This window comes from Herpailurus yagouaroundi, unplaced genomic scaffold, assembly GCF_014898765.1.
Source record: "Herpailurus yagouaroundi ecotype Mexico unplaced genomic scaffold, PumYag 77, whole genome shotgun sequence".
In the NCBI taxonomy this organism is placed as follows: domain Eukaryota; kingdom Metazoa; phylum Chordata; class Mammalia; order Carnivora; family Felidae; genus Herpailurus; species Herpailurus yagouaroundi.
The window spans coordinates 35,277,471-35,298,772 of NW_024412388.1; the positions used below are offsets into that span (position 1 = coordinate 35,277,471).

General features: G+C 48.7%; 1 protein-coding gene across 3 annotated transcripts; it reads right to left on the minus strand.

Moving 5' to 3' along the window:
* Nucleotides 1–275: 275 nt before the first annotated feature.
* On the minus strand, nucleotides 276–21,081 carry TMEM53 (transmembrane protein 53). Of its 3 annotated transcripts, none has more exons than XM_040469987.1 (3): nucleotides 20,972–21,081; nucleotides 5,238–5,359; nucleotides 276–1,006 (listed from the first exon to the last, which is right to left on the minus strand). In XM_040469987.1, the coding sequence occupies exons 1-3, from the start codon at nucleotides 21,030–21,032 to the stop codon at nucleotides 353–355; spliced, it is 837 nt and encodes a 278-aa protein (XP_040325921.1). In that variant the 5' UTR covers nucleotides 21,033–21,081; the 3' UTR covers nucleotides 276–352. The 3 variants fall into 3 exon arrangements, with proteins under 3 accessions (XP_040325921.1, XP_040325922.1, XP_040325923.1); XM_040469988.1 differs by lacking the exon at nucleotides 20,972–21,081 and adding an exon at nucleotides 4,849–4,969 and having other exon boundaries at nucleotides 5,238–5,351; XM_040469989.1 differs by lacking the exon at nucleotides 5,238–5,359 and having other exon boundaries at nucleotides 20,972–21,057.
* Nucleotides 21,082–21,302: the final 221 nt, after the last annotated feature.

Consider the following 21,302-nt stretch of genomic DNA (forward strand, 5'->3'; position numbering starts at 1 on the left):
GATCAACCCTGGGGTTCATCAGCAATCCCACCCTACACAGCCTAACTGCCACAGAAATTAGCAGTCTCACTTGCACTTGTCCAAACACAGCCGCTGCAAGACTCCTACAGAGACCTGTCCAGGCACTCCCACCCACCAGGATCCTGGGATAAACAGACCACCACAGTCCCTGGGGTAGAGGCTGCTAAAATTCAATGGGAATTCTCTATTTGCGGGACCACAAAGTCCCAGAGGGCTGTAAGGGAGGTGAAGCAGAAGAGGACCCCACTCGTGGATATAGGTTGTGGGGAGGTGTCAGGCATTTATTTCTGGAGTAGAGGTAAGTTGGGTGGGTGTTGGGTGGGGAAGGAGCTCAGCAGTGGACACAGCTGCGCATGAAGTTGACACAGAGGCTTGTGTAGTAAGCAGGGTAGTCGCGGAGGTGGCTGACATGTGCAGATGACACAAAGTCCACAGAGCGCACCAGGACCCGGTGTGCCAGGCGTGCCTCCACCATGCGTTCCACATCCCTGGCCAGGACCACCTCGTCGGCCCTCGAGTAGAGGTAGAGCTCAGGCCAGCGAGAGGCTGCATCGAGTAGCCTGTCATAGAAGTGGGTGTGGAAGAGGGCAGTGAGTGGAGCGAGCAGGACATGGAACAGGATTGCCACCAGGGCGAAGGCCACCAGGAGCAGCAGGCGCAGCACAGCAGGCCGGTGCTCCAGGATGGCTGCCAGGGCCCGCAGAGCCCCCACCAGGTTGCTATCACCAGGACCGCTGTCAAAGATGGTGCCCACCACACGCAGGTGGCAGAAGCGCCGATGGGTCTGCAGGAGCTCCAGCACGTATCGGTACAGCATGACACCAGCATTGCTGAAGACATGGAAGAGCAGGGGCTCCTTCTCAATCTCGTAATCAAAGAGTAGCTCAAGTAGCTTCTGGGCCAAAACACGAAGTGAAGGGATGCCCAGGGACTCGGAGAAGAAGACCATGTGCCATGGGGCTGTGTATCGGATCACGATGCAGCCCTGGGGAGAGGAGAGAGGCCTGGTCGGTCCTCGGGGATGGGGGTAGGGGTAGGGGAGTACCGCTAGGTCAGAGATGTCCAGAAGCTCCAAATGCCAGAGGCCCACAGGCCTAGCAGTGTCCAGGCACCAGCTCACCATTCACAGATGCGGGTGCCTTCCAGAGTGGAAGGTACACTCAAGGCCCATTTATGGAATAATCACTTCATGCTGGCCAAGGCCACTCAGCCTGGCACGGTACGTGAGGCTTGGAGCTCGCTTTGGAGATATCTAAGCTGACCAAAAGAAAGTCTCACTCCGGCCCACACCCTGTCTCCCTCCCAACCTCCCCCTTACACCCTCATCTGCTCAACTCTGACATATTTATGGCCTCACTGCTTGGCTACACCTTGCTGCAGTGACTCAGCTCAGCACTATCCCCACGCTCCCAGACCCAAGGAGGACCATCCGACACCCCACCCCATAAAGACCGAACACAGGAGCTATGGCCTGCAGGTCCCAGTCTTGACCACCAGAGGCCACTCGTGAGCTAGACCCCGCATCGTGTCAGTCTCTGGCCACTGCCACCTTCCAGCAGGGCCTTGAGAGCAGAGTCCATACTCTCTGGCACAGGAGCCTGGCACCCAAATCTATCTGGTTCCAAGGCCCGGAATCACTCCTCCCACTCGCCCTGAAATTCCAAATATAGTAAACACTGTTGTTCCTCAAATTCTAAAATCTGAGCCAAACTCTTAGGCTTCTGTACCTCGCAACGCCTGAGTCAAGTATGCCTCAAAATCTCCAGATAGATCCTCTTCTAGGTCAGTTAGAAAAGGCAGCCAAAGCCATGAGCCTGCATCCTAATCCCCTCTCGTTGTCCTGTTCCAGAGACAAAGGGCCCTTTGTCAGGGGAATCTGTTAGGTGGGCTCTGGGGTCATACAGGTCTGGGTTCAATTCCTGGCACCACTTCTTAACAGCACAAGCGAAAAGAAGTCTCCTTCATCTTCCCAAGTCTGTGTTTCCAACTGTAAACTAGGATGACATCCATCTCACAGGACTATGAAGATTGAATGACAAAATGCATCTCAAGTGCCCAAAACAGCACCTGGCACAAAGTAAACAGTAGCAGCAATCAGTAACGGTAGGAGGGCTCATGAGAACATCATACGGCCACAGTACTTGAATGACCTATAGCTCAACGCAATGGTCGGCTGAAATAATCCTGCCATTAGCCCCCTAACTTCACCCCTCCCGCTGACTCCAATCTGACATCTGCCCCAACTCCTCCTGGCACTGTTCTTACCAAGGCCCTGGCATGCCTAAGCCCCCTTCCTGAGACTCTGCAGAGGGGGTCACCAATGCCACCTGCCCCCTCAGGCTCTGGGAAACTTCACAAAGTGCTCTCTCTGTTCTGACTTCCCAGTGGGATGTGAAACGTCTTCCCCCCTATGCGACACACAGCATTGCCCACAAATGCAAACACACTCCCACATCACACCACCACACATGTGCAACTCCTAGGACTAAACAAAGCCCACCCACATTGCCATCCCACAGAGGCAGACACACGCGGCACCCACCACTCACTCACGTGCACCTACCATACCATCTATGAGTGCACAAAAAAGCAATAGCCAGCTGTACACACCCACAAGCACCCACACCACTGGCGGGGACACACTTGCCTGCTGCACTCTCTTCAAGAGTATACACACACACACACACACACACACACACACTCCCCTGCTGGAGGCTTCACATGCAGAACCACCTGGTGGTGCAGAAACAAACAGCAACTCCTATGAACACGCCATCTACGAGGACACGCACAGCATGTGCCCTCCAACTGCATGTCACCTGTGAGCACACACACAGCGCACACAACCTCCACCCCCCGTGAAGGGCATGACATGCCAAGCTTCCCTGCTCGTGGGTCTGGGCCTCACTTCGAGGCTTCCCAGGTGCCTGGCATCTCTGCTGCCAACTCCCCAATCAGATGCTCCTAGAAGTCCCTGCACATCAGATCCCAGTGTCCCCCCGCCCCTCCAGCCAAGCATTTCTCCATCTCTGTGCACACTCGGCCCCAGGGCCTTACTGAGGGTCCCTGCCTCCCTCGCCTGTATTTTCAGTCTCTTCTCTCTAGATTCCTAGCAAACCAACCTCGTTTAAAAAAAAAAAAAAAAAAAAAAAAATAAGAAAAAAAAAAATTCTCTGCAGTTTAATTGTGTCCCCCTCTAACTCTAACCCACCCTCTCTCTCCACCTTCCTAGACGGTCTTAGACACCTTCCCTCTCCGCTTCACCCCTTCCCACTGGCTCCCCTACACTACTCTCACGAAGGTCACCCATGTTCTCCCAAATGGTCAAACCCCATGATAGCTTTTAGCGCCCATCGTACTTTCCTTCCAGCACCTTCGGGATCTCGCACTCACCCCACATTAGGTGTAGAAATTACTTAAAAATAAAATCTTAAAAAATAAAATAAGGAGCGCTTGGGTGGATCAGTCAGTTGAGTGTCCAGCTCTTGATTTCAGCTCAGATCATGATGCCAGGATCATGAGATCAAGCCCCACATGGTGCTCCATGCTCAGCATGGAGCCTGCTTAGGATTCTCTCTCTCTCTCTCTCTCTCTCTCTCTCTCTCTGCCCCTCTCCCCTACTCGTGCTCTCTCTCTCTAAAAAAGTTAATTAATTAAATAGGACCTTTAAAAAAATAAAAGAGCCTTAAGGAACAAAATAACTAGATGCCATGGGTGATCCTGGATTGGATCCTCGTTTGGGCAAATCAGCTATAAAAGACATTCTGGGGACTGCGGAAGAACCTGAATACAGACTGGGAACTAGAAGAGATAAAAACAGATTAACATGGGAAGGTGGGGATCATGATCTGAAAAAAGGCAAGATGCAAAATAGTGTAGTCAACAGATGCGGTTTAGGTAAAGAAAAGATACAGAGAAAAGCTGAAAGGATGGGCACTAATGAGCAGATAAAGGTCATCTCTATGTGTAGATGCAGTATTTTTCTTTTCTTTTAAATAATAAAGTATTAGAAGTATGGGTTTGGAAAATCTTTTTCTCCATACCCATCCTGTCCTGACCCCCTTTCCCAGACAACCCCTCCACCAGCTTGCCAACTCAACCCCACTGCCTTCCCTGGGATCTAACATCACCCCTCTGCTTAAATCCCCCCAGGACCCTCCCAGCCTGTCTCTTGACACCTGCCCTTTCTTTCATTCTCTGTTCTGGCCACGCTCACCTATTCCTATTCTTCCACCTGCCCTCAGGGATCTTAGTCCACTGGAGAAGCCAGACAAACCAGCCTGGCCCAGTGAGTGGAATTCAGAAGTCGCTAAAACTACCCACAGAGCAAGGCCATTCATAAACAGCAATGCCTGAGGACCAGCCTTGTTGGTGGGGGAAGGCCTCAAGCTCAGAACTACATGTTTCCCCCAACCCTTCTCCCATTCCAGGGCCACCATCTACTTCATGCACAGTGCAGACAAAGGTCAGTGGAGAGAGGCTGAGGCAGGGGGCAGAGGGTACTGCCTGGCCTTTCTCCCAGGAGATTCCCCACTCCTCAGCCCAGGGCTTCCAGGTGGCACCTAGGGCTGTCCGCACTGGTGTCTCCCTGCTTTGGGAGGTCTGGGCCGAGGAAGACAGGGCCAGGCCAGAAGCCAAAGATGTGAAAGGGGCTTCCAAAACATAACCCAGCCCTCCTAAGCCTCTCTCCAATTACCAGAAGCTCTATATCCAACTCTTGGGGTAGCTTAAGAAGAAGCAAGAACCTCCAGCCTGAATCACTTTTCCAAGAGGCCCTTCTACTATGGGAATGTGAAGGTCCATGGTCAACCTAAGACAGAAACTCACCTGGTCAGAAAAGGAGAAAATTCCCAGCACACTTGGCCCAGGCTTTTGCTGCCCATCAGGGCAACAACAGACTTGAGGTCTGGGCTGACTCCACAGCTGGGAGCACATCAGGGCTGGGCTGCTGTGGGGTTTGAGGAGGAGGAAGGGAAAGCAGGTCAGGGGGCTGAGGGGGACAGACCAGGCAACAGAGCCAGCAGCATCAAGAAGGGATAATCCTGCCAAAATGCCCATGACCCCAACATCTTCCTCACAGGTTGTTCTTCGTGCCACTCCCAGGCCTGCCACACTGCAGCCCAGGGATGAGGACGGCCAAGGCTGAGTTCCCCACAGAGGGGCCACAGGGGGCAGCGCCCCAATGAGCTGGGTGTCCTCAAGCCTGCAGTACTCACCCTTTTGTGGTAGATGGCGCTGTACTTGGCAAGGTTCTTGTCGGTGCAGCCACCCCAGCCCAAGAGAATCACCAAAGGCTGTCGTGTCCCCACCTCCTTCCCGCCTTGGTTGGGGCTGTTCTCTGAAACACAGATACAGTGGGACTGTCAGCACCAGAGCTGTCATGTGGGGTGAGGGTGACTGGCCAGTCCGGAGCCAGCACCACTCTAGCTGTAGGCAGGGAACCAACAGATGCCAGACCTAGGCATCCTGCCAGCCCCTGGGCCTCTGATTCCCACGGGGCTCGCTCCTCTGTCCTGCCTCAAGTGGCATTTAAGCCTCTTAGGAGGCACTACAGGGTCACTGGAAAAACCCACAAGAGGGCACCTTTCTTTAGTAACTCAAAGACATAGCCCAGGTGAGAAAAGTAAGTGAGGACTTTCTCCATGCAATTTCACCTTCTAATCCAGATGTCAGCAAATTACAAGTCATGGGCCAACTGTGACACGTGGTCTGTTTTTATATGAACCGCAGGCTAAAAATGATTGTTGTTATATTTTTAAATAGTTTAAAAAATAAAAAGAGAATCGTATTTTGTGACATATGACTTATATGAAATTCAAATTTGACTGTCCACAATAAAGTTTTATTGGAACACAGCCATACTCATTTACTTAGTGTATGTAGCTGCTTTCTTCCTAAAACAGCAGAGCTGAGTAGTTGCAACAGAGATCGTGTGGTTCACAAAGCCTAAAATACTTACTGGTCCTTTACAGAAAAAGTTTGTCAGCCCTGTTCTAGTTTCACGAGCACATGGAAGAAGAGGATTTTTTAAGTACAGTTCACGCCCAACACGGAGCTTGAACTCACAACCTCTTGAGCTCAAGACCTGAGCTAAGATCAAGAGTCAAACATTTAACTGACTGAGCCACCCAGGAGCCCCAGGAAGAAGAGGATCTTAAAAGGAGAAATGGCTAGGACAGCACCAACAGGGAGGTGAAGCAGACTGACTCTGAGGGCCCATGCCAATCCACGCATCCTGTCCTGCCAGAGAATAATAATCGCGAATATTTATTGAGATGTAACCCTCCTAACAACACTAGGAGGAATATTATTGCAGATGAGGAAACTGAGGCACAGAGTGCTTAAGTTACTGGTCTAAGGTCACACTGGAAGTACACTAAGGTCACACTGGAAGTACAGAGCTGGCAATTTGGCCCTTGCTCCCCATCCTAACTAAGCCACTTGAGACCTCCTGTGCCACGAGCACCACCCACAACTAGAAGCAGGTCTCCTTCGGTGATATGCTAAGGCACAAAGCCAGCTGTTTCTTCTACGGCTGCTTTCAAAGAGGCCTCCCTGCAACCTTGTTGGTCAGACCTCATCTCATTCCCCCTGCCAAGCCAGCACCCACGCAGTCAGGGGGACTTTCGTGCGGGGACTGTCTGTTACTAGTTATCTGCCCTCCCAAAAGGGCCAGGGTGTGCCCTTCCAAGTATCAAGCTACTTGGCAATACTCAGCTGCCACCTCGAGATTTATGGATGCCAGCGGTGACCTGGCAACAGTAAATTTCAAGGCTAGTTAAGAGAATGGTAAATATAAATCACTAACCTTTGGACAAAAGGAAGACAACAATTTCCTGTGGAAATTAATGTGATTGAAAAGTTCAATGTGCCTGCTCTCCAGCAGTGGTGACTCTGGCCTTCAGAGATTAACTACCCGCCCCCATGGGGATCCCAGGCTGGGTCGCAACTCAGCCTGGAGCAGGAGCTGCCAGCGCCTCAGTCCCTTCTGATGCCTGCCAGCGCTCCCAGGCTCCCCTGATGCTGGCCTGACCTCTGATGAGGGAGAAGGTCCTACACCAGGCCACTCCAGAAATTCTCACCACCTTTCCCAGCCTGGTGTCCCCACCCCCTGCCAGGGCAGCTCTTCGACTGCCCTGGCCCTTCTGGTGGAGAAGCCATATCTGGGGAGGACTTCCTGGGGATGACTCCCCATGAAGCTCAGGCTAGAGCAGTCTCAGGGGTAGCAATCAACAGCCACCCATTTGGATATGCCTTTGAATCTCTGAGACCCAGGAACTAGATGTCTGAGACCTGCCCCAGGGAGGCCCCCTTACCTCTGTGCAACTGTCTGAGCATAGGCTCCCCTCCCCCAGCCTATAGCGGTCCCCTCCTAGGCCACCACCAAGACACCAGCAAAGGGCCTTGGCATTTATCTCAAATACAGAGAGGGCAGCCAAGGGATGTCACACCCCCTGGTGGCCTCCTGAAGTTAAGGCCAGCCCCCACCAGTGGCACTGGCGCATTCCCAGTTGGACAAGGTTCAAACAGCCTCTCCTGGGCCTCTGACCTGCCCCCTCCCAAAGCTGGATGTGAAACTCCATTCTGCTCCACCAGGTTTTACAGGTTCCCTTGGCTTCACCAACTCAGGTAGGGATGACCCTTCCCCTAGATAGGCATTTCCATGAAGAAACTCTCAGAATACGGACACCCTGAACACACTGCCTACTGCCAGAACCCAGCCTTTCCATACTACTCCTAATGAGAGGCAACTGGCCCCTCCACTCAAGCCAGGCCCTCGAGGCTGCCCCTGAGCCACAGGTGCCCTTCCTGTCTGCAGGCATGCCCACTCCCCCGGCACAATCTCCTCCTGTGACCCATTCCTAACTGGAGCCTTCACCCTGACCTCCTCCCACCAGAGCCATGCTGCCCCTTCTGATTCTATATTTCAAGTGCTACAACCCAGAGAGGTCCAAGGTGCTTTGGCAACATGGCTGGGAGTGACAGAGACTGGGAAAGATCTCCCGAAGGAAGACACATTTGTTGTGCTGGCCCTGAGGCCCGTTAGGAGCTGCCAGGTGGAGAGAGGGCATGAGGCTTTGGAGATACTGCAGTTGGTCTGAGGCCCAGCAAGCAGTCCTGGGGGGTGGGGGTGGGGGGGTGGGAGGGCTAGAAGCCTGGGTGAGGAGAAGCAGTGGTTGGGAGAGCTGCCAGGAGCAGGTTTGGGGGCCCAATCCTGCAAGGCCTTTCAAGCCATGCACACGAGTTGGGATTTTATTCCACAGCAGTAGAGAACAAATGATGATCCTGGAATTAGGGAAGTGGCACAATCCAATCTGTATTAATAACTCGCACAATTATATAATGTCTATCTCTCCCTTTAGCTGGCAGGCTCTGTGAGGGGGGGCACTGAGTGTGTCGTGTTTATCCCCACATCCCCCCGTGCCCAGCCCTGTAGCTGGCCCATTCAGGCACTCGGGAGACACGTGCTGGAATGAACATGTGGCTGCAAAGTGAAGGATGGATCCAAGGAGAAAGAGCTGGCATTCTTCTTGTTACCCATTGCCCTTTCCAGAGTAATAAAAGTAATTGTTATGGCTATTGTTATTTATTGCCACATCCAGATCATGATTCCTCCATCCTCCTATAAAAGCCCCTGTTCCTTTTATGCTCATTCCACTGGCCGTATCACCCTCTCCCCGCCGTGGCTGCTGCCCCCAGGGCCAAGACTCAAGCACTGGCTCCATCTCTCATTTATACTCCAGGACTTCCCATGACCCTGCAGAGGCAATCAAATCCACCTTGTTCCTAAACCATCACAGACCTCTCTGAATTCCACATCTCCCTCCAGCTCCTACCTCCCCCTCTTTCCCATCACAAAGAAAAACAATAATGATAACAGGAAAAGAGCATTATATGTCAAGCACTCTCTAAGCACTTTATTATCAACTCATTTAATCTTTACAACAATCCCATGAACAATGTACTGTTACTATTCTCATTTTACTGATGGAAAACTAAGCCACAAAGATAATAAATGACTTGCTCAGGGTTACACAATAATCAGTGAAACTAGAATCCAAACCTAAGTGGTCTAGAGACCAGCTTGTCACCACTATCCCAGCCGGCACCCTGGGTAACAGAATCCAAGCCCCCAGTCTGTTTGTCTGTCTGTATTTATTGATTTGGTTCTTTATGTTTGAGGGAACACAAGCAGGGAAGGGGCAGAGAAAGGGGGACAGAGGATCCAAAGCGGGCTTGGCGCTGACAGCAGTAAGCCTGATGTGGGGCTTGAACTCACAAACCGCGAGATCATGACCTGAGCCAAAGTCAGACGGTCAACTGACTGAGCCACCCAGGTGACCCCCAATCCCCTAGCCTTAACCAAATCTCTATTACCTCAGCTCCAAACGTGTACACATAGCTCCCTCTGTACATCAACAGATCCAATGCTGACCTCTTCCACCTGCTTCTCCTCAGGGACTGGCTACCCCAACCAGAACCCCAACATATGGGGCTTCATTTGGTCCTGCAATCATCCTAGGAGTTAGTTACTAATGTCCCCATTTTACAGATGGGAAAACTAAAACACAGAAGAGCAAGTCCCTCTCCCCAAGAACATGCAGCCAAGAAGTGGCAGTCAATGTCCATCTCTCTGGACCACCATGCCACCCTGCCCCACCCCGCTCCAGGACCTTGCACATGCTCCTCATTCCCCAGCCCAGGATGCTGATGCTCCACGTTCATGCTTTGCTAATGCCCACTCCACTTGCTGAGTCAGCTCACTGTTTGCTTCCAGGAAGTCTCCCTTGATGTCTTCCTCAACCCCTTTTCATCCTCCACCCCAAATCACCAGACTGGTTAGATGCCCCTCTTCTGTTCTGTCACAGCACCTGTCATCACCATGCCACCACACTTATCACGCTGCATGGGCAGTGCCCATTAGGAACAGACAGAAGGCTGCTGTAACGTGCAAGGCAAGAGATGGCAGAGGCCTGAACCAGAACAGTGGAAGCCAGGTGGGAGGGCAGAGGGAAATGACAGGGACAAGAGCAATTTTGGAACATGTATCAAAAGTCTCAAAAACATTCGATCTTTGACATAGCAACTCCACTTCTAAGAAAGAGAAGTGTTTAATCATATGAAAATACTCAATAATACCTTAGGAAAATCAGAAACATTAACGTAGGAGCTAAAACTATAGAAAACAGAGGAGTCCATTTTTGTGGCCTTGCGCTAGGCAATGGTTTCTCGGACATGTACAAAAGTACAAGGAATAAAAGAAAAAATAGATAAATTGGGACTTCATCCAAATTAAAAACATGTGTACTTCAAAGGGCACTATCAAAAAAGTGAAAATAACAAGGGATGCTTGGGTGGCCCAGTCGGTTAAGCATCTGACTCTTGATTTCGGCTCAGGTCATAATCTCACAGTTCATGAATTCAGCCCCACAGCGTGCTCTGCGCTGACAGTGCAGGGCCTGCTTGGGATTCTCTCTCCCTCTCTCACTGCCCCACCCCTACTCACTCTCACTCTCTCAAGAAATAATAAATCAACATTCTTAAGTGAAAATCAAAGCCCCAGAATGGGAGAAAATATTTGCAAATCATATATCTGATAGGGGCCTTGTATCCGGCATATACAAGAAAACTCTTACAACTCAACAATAAAAAGACAACCCAATTAAGATGGGCAAAGGATTTGCAGGGTGCCTGTGTGGCTCAATCGGTTAAGCAACCGACTCTTGATTTCAGCTCAGGTCACAATCTCACGGTTGTGAGATCAAGTCCCCTGTCTGGCTCCCCACTGGGCGTGGAGCCTGCTTAAGATTCTCTCTCCCTCTCCCTCTGCCCCTGCCCCACTCATATATGCATACACGTGTGCACATTCTCCCTCTCTCTCTCTCTCTCTCAAGGTAAATAATTAAATAATTTGGTATATCCATACAATGAAATACTATTTGGTCATAAAAAGCAATGAAGTATTGATACAGGCTACAAGTCACAGATGAACCTTGAAAATATATGCTAAGTCAAAGAAGCCAGACATGAAAGACTATATATTGTATGATTCCATTTATATGAAATGTCCAGAATAGGTAAATCCACAGAGAAGTAAATTAGTAGTTGCCAGGAGCTAAAGGAAGGGGGGGATGAGGAGGGACTACTAATAGGTATACGGTGTCTTCTGAGGTGATGAAAATGTTCTGGAGTTAGTGGTGATGGCTGCACAATTCTGTGAATATACTCAAAGCCAATGAATTGTACATCTTCAAAGGGTGAGTTTTATGGTATGTGAATTATATCTCAATAATGCTATTATTTTTAAAAATTAATAGTAATAGGGATGCCTGACTGGCTCAGTCAGTAGACCATGCAATTCTTGATCTTAAGGTTGTAAGTTTGAGCCTCACATTGGGTGTAGAGATTACTTGAAAAAAAATTTTTTTTAATTAATAGTACATTAAGTGAAAAAGCAAGTTGAAAAGCAGCATATACAACAGAATACACACACACACACACACACACACACACACACACACACACACATATTTGTGCATAGAAAAAAACACATCAAGGGGCGCCTGGGTGGCTCAATTGGTTAAGTGACCAACTTCAGCTCAGGTCATGATCTCATGGTTCAGGAGTTTGAGCCCTGTGTCAGGCTCTGTGCTGACAGCTCAGAGCCTGGAGCCTGCTTCAGATTCTTTGTCTCCTCTCTCTGCCCCTCCCCAGCTCACGCTCGCTCACGCTCTCTCTCTCTCTCTCTCTCTCTCTCTCCCTCTCAAAAAATAAATAAATATTTTTAAAAAATTTAAAGAAAACAGAAAAAACACATCAAATATTAATAGCAACTATTTCTGGGATTAGAGGCAATTGGTTTTTCCTGATATTTTTTACCCATTTTCTAAAATCAGTATGTATCACTTTTGCAATGAGAGTTAAAATGTTACTTTAGCCCAGGGGCCCCTGGGTGGCTCAGTCAGTTCAGCGTCTCTGACTTCAGCTCAGGTCATGATCTCACGGTTTGTGGGCTCAAGCCCCACATCAGGCTCTGGCCTGCTTCAAATTCTGTGTCTCCCTCTCTCTCTGTCCCTCCCCTGCTTGTGCTCTCTCTCTCAAAAATAAATAAATGACCACTAAAAAAATGTTACTTTAGCCTCTTGGCAAAGGCAGAAGTATTTATTCTTTTCAACCCTGGCACTTCTTGAGCACCCACAAAACAATTTAATCTCACAGGCTCCCTGTCCTCTAGAACTCAACAAAACAACACTGACACCAATAATACAAGAATTACAAATATATATATTGTACAACAGTCCAAGTGATAAAATTAAAGCATAAATTAGATTGTGTCTATCCCAGGGGCATGTGGAGAAGACAAAGGAAAGGCTGATGAGGCACAAGGGTCTGTGACACAATATGTGCTTTTTCTCTGTAAGCCAGAATCAAAAGGCAAAGAGCCTGTTTTCTTTTTAAAATGCAAAGAACAAAAGATCCTCAGTTTCTTCTGCTTCCCCAGAAATACCTTCTAAATTCTCACAGTCCTGATATATATTTTTAAAGAAACCGTACCCCAACATGGGACTCGAACTCATGACCCCAAGATCAAGAATCACATTAACAGGGGTGCCTGGGTGGCTCAGTCAGTTAAGCATCCAACTCTTGATTTCAGCTCAAGTCATGATCTCACGGTTTGTGGGATCGAGGCCCACATAGGGCTCTGCACTGACAGCTCAGAGCCTGCTTGAGATTCTCTCTTGCTTCCTCTGCCCCCTCCCCACTTGCATGTGTTCTCTCTCTCCAAAAAAAAAAATAATAATAATAATAAATTTTTAAAAAAAGAGTACATACTATATAAAATCATATCTGAATTCAAGAGAGAAAGACAAACCAAGAAACAAACTCTTAACTATAGAGAACTAACCGATGGTTGCCAGAGGGGAGGTGGCTGGGGGGATGGGGGAACTAGGTGATGGGGATTAAGGAGGGCACATGTCCTGATGAGCACCAGGTGTTGTATGGAATTGCTGAATCACTATATTGTACACCTGAAACTAATATAACACTGTACGTTAACTAACTAGAATTAAAATAAAAACTTTAAAAAAATAAAAATAAAACCTTATCTGCGTTCAAATCTGTGGCTCTGCCACAAATAACTGTGAAACAGACCTTCAGCAAGTTCTCTAAACCTCAATTTCCTTATCTGTGAAATGGGGCTAATAATACAAAGATTAAATATAATAATGACGATAGAGGGCTTAGCATGGTAGCTGGCACAAAGAAAGAGTTCAATAAATCAAAGACACTATCCCTTCACGAGGAGCACATGCTTACTGTAGAAAAGGAGAAACTGAATATCTAATAAAAATGGAATCAGTTTTGTAACCTGCTTTCTTCCATTTAGCAATATATTGTGAACATCTCTCCCTGTCAGTTTATATTTTTCTACACCACTCTTTTTAGTGGCTACAGAGCAACTGTAGAATATTTCATAATTTGTGGTGAACAATCTCCCATTATTGGACATGATATTTCCAATTCTTGCTGTTATAAAAAGACTTTATTGGACACCTCTTTCTTTGTGTGTGTGTGTCCTTCATTGTTTTCTAGAAATGGAACTGTATTCAAACAACACTTACTAAGGGCAACTGAAATCTGCATGCACTAGCTCAGGAGTGGAGCTCCAGAGTTGAAGGCTGGGATAACTTGAGGTAAGATACTTGAGTTCCCCCAGGTTTCTGCTGTTCCTCATTTGTAAATCGGGGTAAGAGCGTCCCCTGCTTCACAAGGTGGTTGTGATTAATAAAATCATGAGAAGTGCTCCTGGCAGGCCTGGCACGTGAGCAGGACATGGTCAACAGTGTAAGTACAACAGCAACCCTGGAGACCTCAGAGAAGGGAAGCCTGTAAAGGGTCCACCAGGTCTGGAGTTCAAATCCAGAGCCTAGCACAGCACCTGGTACAGAGCAGACAAATTGGAAAGGGTTTTTATTAATGTCTGAAAGAGACTATGATTCAAAAAATATAGGCATACCTTGGAGATATTGCAGGCTCATTTCCAGACAACCCCAATAAAGCAAATGTCACAATTAAGTGAGTCAAGTGAATTTTTTGGTTTCTCAGTCCATACAAAAGTTGTGTTTATACTATACTGTAGTCTAGTAAGTGTCTAAAAAAAAACAATGTGCATACCTTAATTTAAAAATACTTTATTGCTGGGGCACCTGGCTGGCTCAGTTGTAGAGCATGTGACCCTTGATCTCAGGGTCGTGGGTTCGAGCCCCACATTGGGGGTACAGGTTACTTTTAAAAAATAAATAAAATCTTTAAGAATACATTATTGCTAAAAAATGCTAACCATCATCTGAAATCTGAGCTTTCAGTGAATCATAATCTTTTCGATGGTGGAGGGTCTTGCCTCAGAGTTAATGGCTGCTGACTGGTCAGGGTGGTGGTTGCTGAAGGCTGAGGTGGCTGTGGCAATTTCCTAAAATAAGACAAGGAAGTTTGCTGCATCTGTTGATGCTTCCTTTCACAAAAGATTTCTCTGTAGCATGCAATGCTGTTTGATGGCATTTTACCCCACAAGAGAACTTCTTTCAGAATTGAAGCCAATCCTCTCATACCCTGACACTGCTTTACCAACTCAGTTTATGTGATATCCTAAATCCTTTGTTGTCATTTCAACAATCTTCACAGTATCTTCACCAGGAGGAGATTCCATCCCAAGAAACCACTTTCTTTGCTCTTCCATAACAAGCAACTCCTCATCTGTTCAGGTTTTATCAGTGAGATTGCAGCCATTCAGTCACACCTTCAGGCTCCACTTGTAATTCTAGTTCTCTTGCTCTTTCTACCCCATGTGCAGTTACTTCCTCCACTGAAGTCTTGAACCCCTCAAAGTCATCCAGGAGGGTTGGAATCAACTTCTTCCAAAGTCCTGTTAATGTTGCTATTTTGACCTCTTCCCATGAATCACAAATATTCTTAATGGCATCTAGAATGGTGAATCCTTTCCAGAAGATTTTCAATTTACTTTGCCCAGATCCATCAGAGGAATCACTGTCTGTGGCAACTATAAACTTACTAACTGCATTTCTTAAATAATGGTATGTGAAAGTTGAAATTACTCCTTGATCTATGAGCTACAGAATAGATGTTGTGTTATCAAGTCATGAAAACAATATCAATCGCATTGTACATCTCCATCAGAGCTCTTGGGTAACCAGGTACATTGTCAATGAGCAGTAATATTTTGAAAAGAATCTTTTTTTCTGAGCAGCAGGTCTCTACAGTGAGCTTAGACTATCAGTAAACCATGTTGTAAACAGATGTGCTGTCATCCAGGCTTTGTTAAATTTACAAAGCACAGGAAGAGTAGACTCATCATAATTCTTAAGGGTCCTAGAATTTTTGGAATGGTAAATGAGCATTGCCTTCAACCTAAAGTCACCGGCCGCCTTAGCCTCCAACAAAAGTCAGCCTGTCCTTGGAAGCTTTGAGGCTAGGCACTGACTTCTCTCTAGCTATGGGAGTCCAAAATGGTATCTTCTTCCAATATAAGGCTGTTTCATCTACATTGAAAATCTGTTGTTTAGTGTAGCCACCTTCATTAATTATCTTAGCCAAGTCTTCTGGATGACTTTGCTGTGGCTTCTACATCAGTACTTGCTGCTTCCCCTTACACTTTGATGTTATGGGGATGGATTCTTTCCTCAAACCTCATGAACCTGCCTCTGCTAGCTTCAAACTTTTCTTCTGCAGCTTTCTCACCTCTCTCAGCCTTCACAGAATTGAAGAGAGTTAGTATCTTGCTCTGGATTAGGCTTTGGCTTAAGGGAGTGTTGTGGCTGGTTTAATCTTCTATTCAGACCACTCAAACTTTCTCTGTATCCACAATAAGGCTGTTTTCTTATCATTCGTGTGCTCACTGGAGTAGCGCGTTTCATTTCCTTCAAGAACTTTTCCTTTGCATTCATAACTTGGTTGTTTGGCTTATGCCAAACATAGTGTTCGGCCTATCCCAGCTTTCCACATTGTCCTTCCTTAATAAGCTTAACAATTTCTAGCTTTTGATTTAAAGTGAGAGTCTCGTAACTCTTCCTTTCACTTGAACACTTAGAGGCCACTGTATTGGGTTATTAACTGGCCTAATTTCAATAATGTGTCTCAGGGAATAAGGAGGCCCAAAGGGAGGGAGAGAGAAGGTGGAATGGTGGTCAGTAGAGCAGTTGAACACACACAACATTCATCTTACATAGGTGGGGTCTGTGGAGCCCCAAAACAATTACAATAGTAACATCAAAGATCACTGATCACAGATCACCAAAAATATATATAATAATGATGAAAATTTTGAAATATTATGAGAATTGGGGCACCCGGGTGGCTCAGTCAGTTAAGCGTTTGACTTCAGCTCAGGTCATGATCTCGTGGTGTGTGGGTTCAAGCCCCGTGTCAGGCTCTGTGCTGACAGCGCAGAGCCTGGAGCCTGCTTCGAATTCTGTGTCTCCCCCTCTCTCTGTCCCTCCCCTGCTCACACTCTGTATCTCTGTCTCTCAATAATAAATAAACGTTTAAAAAATTTTTTGAAATATTATGGGAATTGCCAAAATGCAACACAGACACGAAGTGAGCAAATGCTGTTGGCAAAATGGAACCCAGAGACTTGCTTGATGCAAGGTTGCCGCAAACCTTCAATCTGTAAAAAAAAAAAAAAAAAAAACAAAACCCACATCTGCGAAGGGTAATAAAGCAAAGCAATAATAAATAAGCCAGGGTATGTCTGTAAATAAACTCCCCTGTTCAAAAAAAAAAAAAAAAAAAAAAAAAAATGCCTTTAGGAGGCCTGCAGGCAAGGAGAGGATCAAGTCCCAACTGTCTTCACCTGGGCCTCCGAGGCCTCTCCGGTGTGACAGCTCAGGCCACCTCAGGCCTCCCCAGCACCCTTACTTCAGCACTCCCTTTGCTCACCATCGGCTCTGTGAAGCTTTCGGTCACCTTGGGCCACTGTTCTCCAGGAAGCCACCTCAATGCCTGGAGCCCACCATCGTGTTCAAAACCACTCCAGACTGTTTCCCAGGGCCAGTGAAAGCTTCCTGAGGGTTAATTGGCCATTTTGGGGACCCACTTTTTTTTTTTTTTTTTGCTAGTGCTGACACTAGCAGGTTCACAGTAAAGCCTAGGCTTACAATACACCCGTCACTTCCCCTCTCTGTGACCTCCGAAGGCCTTCCTTGTACTCTAAGATGAGCCCTTGTCCAGACCCTGTGAACCAATCATTTCTGAAAATGTTTACTGAACATGAGAGCAATATAGTGCTCCCAACAAGCCGAGAGGGGGCCCTGAGGCAGGACTTGGCTGACCATTCTCTGGCTGGGAGGAGGGGCAGCATGGCCTCAGCCTGGAATGTCAGAGCATCTCTGGCTCAGGCCCACAGAGCTGCCAAGTGACTCCATTCAGCCTAGTTGGCACCTCATCCTTGCCAGCCCCTAACAACAGTGAGCAAAACCGTCAAAAGCACTATGACAGGGATCCCTGCTACGAGAACCAGAGAACAGAACCTTCTCCAAGGAAATGAGATAGGAGCAGAGTATTAGGAGGGGGAGGGGATCACTGGTCAGAGAACCAGGATGCAGGGAGACACCAGGGCAAGGGAGCAGCTTCAGCAAAGGACCGGGCAGACTATCCTCCCAGCATGGGCAACCACAGACACTGGCTGGTGGGATTCCCGGCAGAAGGATCCTGGGCTGCCCAGCCTGGGCTCTGAACAACTGCAGGTGTGCAGCTGCCTTCTAGCTAACTGATATGCCAGTAGCAGCTGCTCGCCTGTCACTCACCGCAGTGCCAGGCACTGCAGTTTTGATGTTTAAATACAGGGAAAAGATAGGGGCGCCTGGGTGGCGCAGTCGGTTAAGCGTCCGACTTCAGCCAGGTCACGATCTCGCGGTCGGTGAGTTCGAGCCCCGCGTCGGGCTCTGGGCTGATGGCTCGGAGCCTGGAGCCTGTTTCCGATTCTGTGTCTCCCTCTCTCTCTGCCCCTCCCCCGTTCATGCTCTGTCTCTCTCTGTCCCAAAAAATAAATAAACGTTGGAAAAAAAAAAATAAATACAGGGAAAAGATATTCTGGAGACCAAATATAACTGTCCTATACACTTCTCCACCATTAAACAATAAATGCAAAAGAAAGACAATCTCCAGGATCCCCCACAGAGTATCCCTGTGTGAGGCCATGTCGGCCTGGAAAGAGCTCTCTGCAGACAGATTCAGGGGATCATGGTGCTGTGACCTCCTTCTGCGGTCCCACAATCCAGCTCAGCTCTAGGGCACGCACTCTAAGAGGGAAAGGCATGATGAACTGAAGCCAATCCAGAGGGGCCATCAGAAGGAGGAGGTTCTTAGGACCACATCAGAGGAGTGACAGCTGAAGGCCCTACAGGTATTTCTCTAGGAGAAGAGAGAGGTGAGGAAGGCATGAGCTGACCTCTTTTTTATTTTTTTTTTTAAGTGTTTATTTTTGAGAGAGAGAGGGAGAGAGAGAGAGAGCGCCTGAGTGGGGCAGAGTCAGAGAGAGGGGGGGACAGAGGATTTGAAGCAGGCCCTGCACCAACAGCAGAGAGCCTGATGTGGGGCTCAAACTCACAAACCATGAGATCATGACCTGAGCCAAAGTCGGATGCTCAATCGATTAAGCCACCCAAGCAACCCCTGAGCTGACCTCTTGAAGACAGAGGAAGAGAGACTACCTTGCTGTGTTGTACCCACCACGACCCTCTAGCCCTGCAGTTATCACATCATTGTGAAACCACCTGCTTATAAACCCTCACTCCTCCCCCAAACCACAGCTCCCTGAATGGAGCTGTGCCTGAGTCACTTCTGAGGCACCAATAACTAACCCGTGGCCAGGACACAACAAATGCTGAACTGAAAGCAGAAATGACAGGAAGGCCTGTTGTGGCCCAAGAAAGGGAAGTGCTTTCTAACAATCCCAGTTACCTACAGCAGTCCAGGATGTTTGAGAGGAAGCATCCTATCAGGGAAGGGTCTTGAAGCAACAGAACACCCTCATGCTAGTAGAAGGACGCAGTACTAAATGGCCCCCTAGGACCCAGCTTCCTCAAGCAGTGAGGAGAGCCACAAATAGAGGAAACACACAGACATGCCAGGCACACACACCCAGTCCCTCTCTTGTAAACCCTCACAATTTCATGATGCAGACACTATTACAATTCCCATTTTACAGTGGAGGAATCTGAGGCCAAGGAAGGCTCAGTCACTTGCCAAAGCCATAGAACCAGCAGGAGGTAGAAGTGAACTGTGAACCAAGACCAGCAGGCTGCCCACCTGGGCTGAGGGAGAACACCTGCCCTACCACAGCAGCTCTACCCCTTCTCGTGGCTGGTGGCTCTCCAAGGGCAATAATATTAACTGGCTTCACCTCCCCCTGATGCCAACACCTTTCAAAAGCATTTTTACATCTGTAAGCTCAAGAGCCCTATGCCAACATACCCAGCTCTAAGGAAATACATCTGGTCTAGAGCCATCTGTCCTGTGGGAGCCTAGCGGCTGCCCTCTCCTCCTAGACCCCAACCAAGTAAAACAGATGCTATGGGAGGGGATGGGAAGGCTCTCCTGAAGGAGAGCAACATCTGAGCTAAGCCTTCAATGATGAAACGGACAAGGACAAGGGAGGGGTGGCGTGGGGCAGCAGAGGGGAAAGGGCATTCCAGACAGAGGAAACAGCAGAAGCAAAGGCAGAGAAGCAAGAAGTGTGTGGAGAATCACAAGCAGTTTGTGTTGCCAGAACATAAAACTTAAATTGAACAGTGGAAGGACACAGTGATCTAAGTGATAAGCAGGGGCTGATAAACTACGAAGGACTTTGAATGCCACGTTAAGGAACCTGGACTTGATTTATCCTGAGGGCAATAAGGAGCCACTGAAGGGTTTTAGGCAGACTAGTGATAAAAGCAAACCTCTACATTAAGAAAGATCACTGTGGTAACCATACAAGAGGCTGAGCTGCTGGCAGTGAGACTGGAGGGCGGAAAGACCATGTGAACTAATGCAGGGAGAGACATGATGGGCTCAGTACTTCAAGCCTCCTCTCTTAAAATTCCCAATCGAGGCCAGACTTTCCATTCTCTGGGCCCCCAATTCAACTCTCACTGCAAGGATCCAGGCCTGCTCTACAGGCTACTCATTTTGTGGAGCCTCCCACACACCACTCTTTAATGATATGACTCTAGGGAGGAGTAATGCTAATCACTATACTTACTTCATGCCAGACACTATGCTGGGTCCTTTCCACAAATTACCTCAGTTGTGTAACCAACAGCCCTGGGAGGGAGGTTACTATCGGTAGCCTCGTTTTGTACATGAGGAAACTGCCAAAGGTCACCCAACTACTAAAGGGAGGATCTGAACCGACTTCTACCTGACAGCAGAGACTGCTCGGTTAGCCACTGTGAAGGACAGTGGGAGGAATGAGTCCTGTGTCCCGGGCTTCTGCAAGGACCCCCGGGGAAAACAGTGGGTGGAAAATAATGGGTGGGTCCTCCAGCCACAACCACCGAAGAGAGGCTGGAAGTGGGAAGCCTGACCCCAAACAAACGAATCAGGACAACCCCTGTCCTAGGCAGCTCTCAGCTGCGAGAGAAAAGAGGGCACAGACCGGAGATCTCCAACTGAAAAGACAGAAAAATCCCTCAACAAAGCCCAGGCCGCAGGGAAGGGGCGGGGCTCGGACCCGGAGACGACTCCGGGGGCGGGGATTGTACGGGGGCGGGGATTGTACAGGGGCGGGGCTCTGTGGGCCAGACAAAGTCTAGGACCTGCGGAACCCCGTGAGGGGGCGGGTCGCGAGAGGGCGGGGCCGCGAGAGGGGAGGAGCCACAGCTATGCTTGCGACCCACAGACTCGCTCGGTTACCTCCCCACGATTGGACCCAACCGTCGTTCCATACCCTGGCTCCAGCAGGGCTGATCCGGGATCTCGATGGTGTAGTCCAGCTCAGACGAGGCCATGGTGAAGGCGCCAGCACTCAGCACGGGCCTCCGCCGGAACTCCCGCTTGCGCGCCCGCGCCTCACCCGCAGCCTCTCGGGCACAGCCCAATCACCACCCACCTCTCCCGTCGCTGCCCAATCCCTGAGCCGCGCTCTGTGACCTCCCGTCCTAGCAACCGCCGAGTCTCTCTCGGAGCCTCTCGCCGCACCCCACCAGTAGGCCCTAGCAACCATGCCCCGCCCCATCTATCTCTGCTTCTCAGCCATTGGCTGGATCTCCTGATCTGGG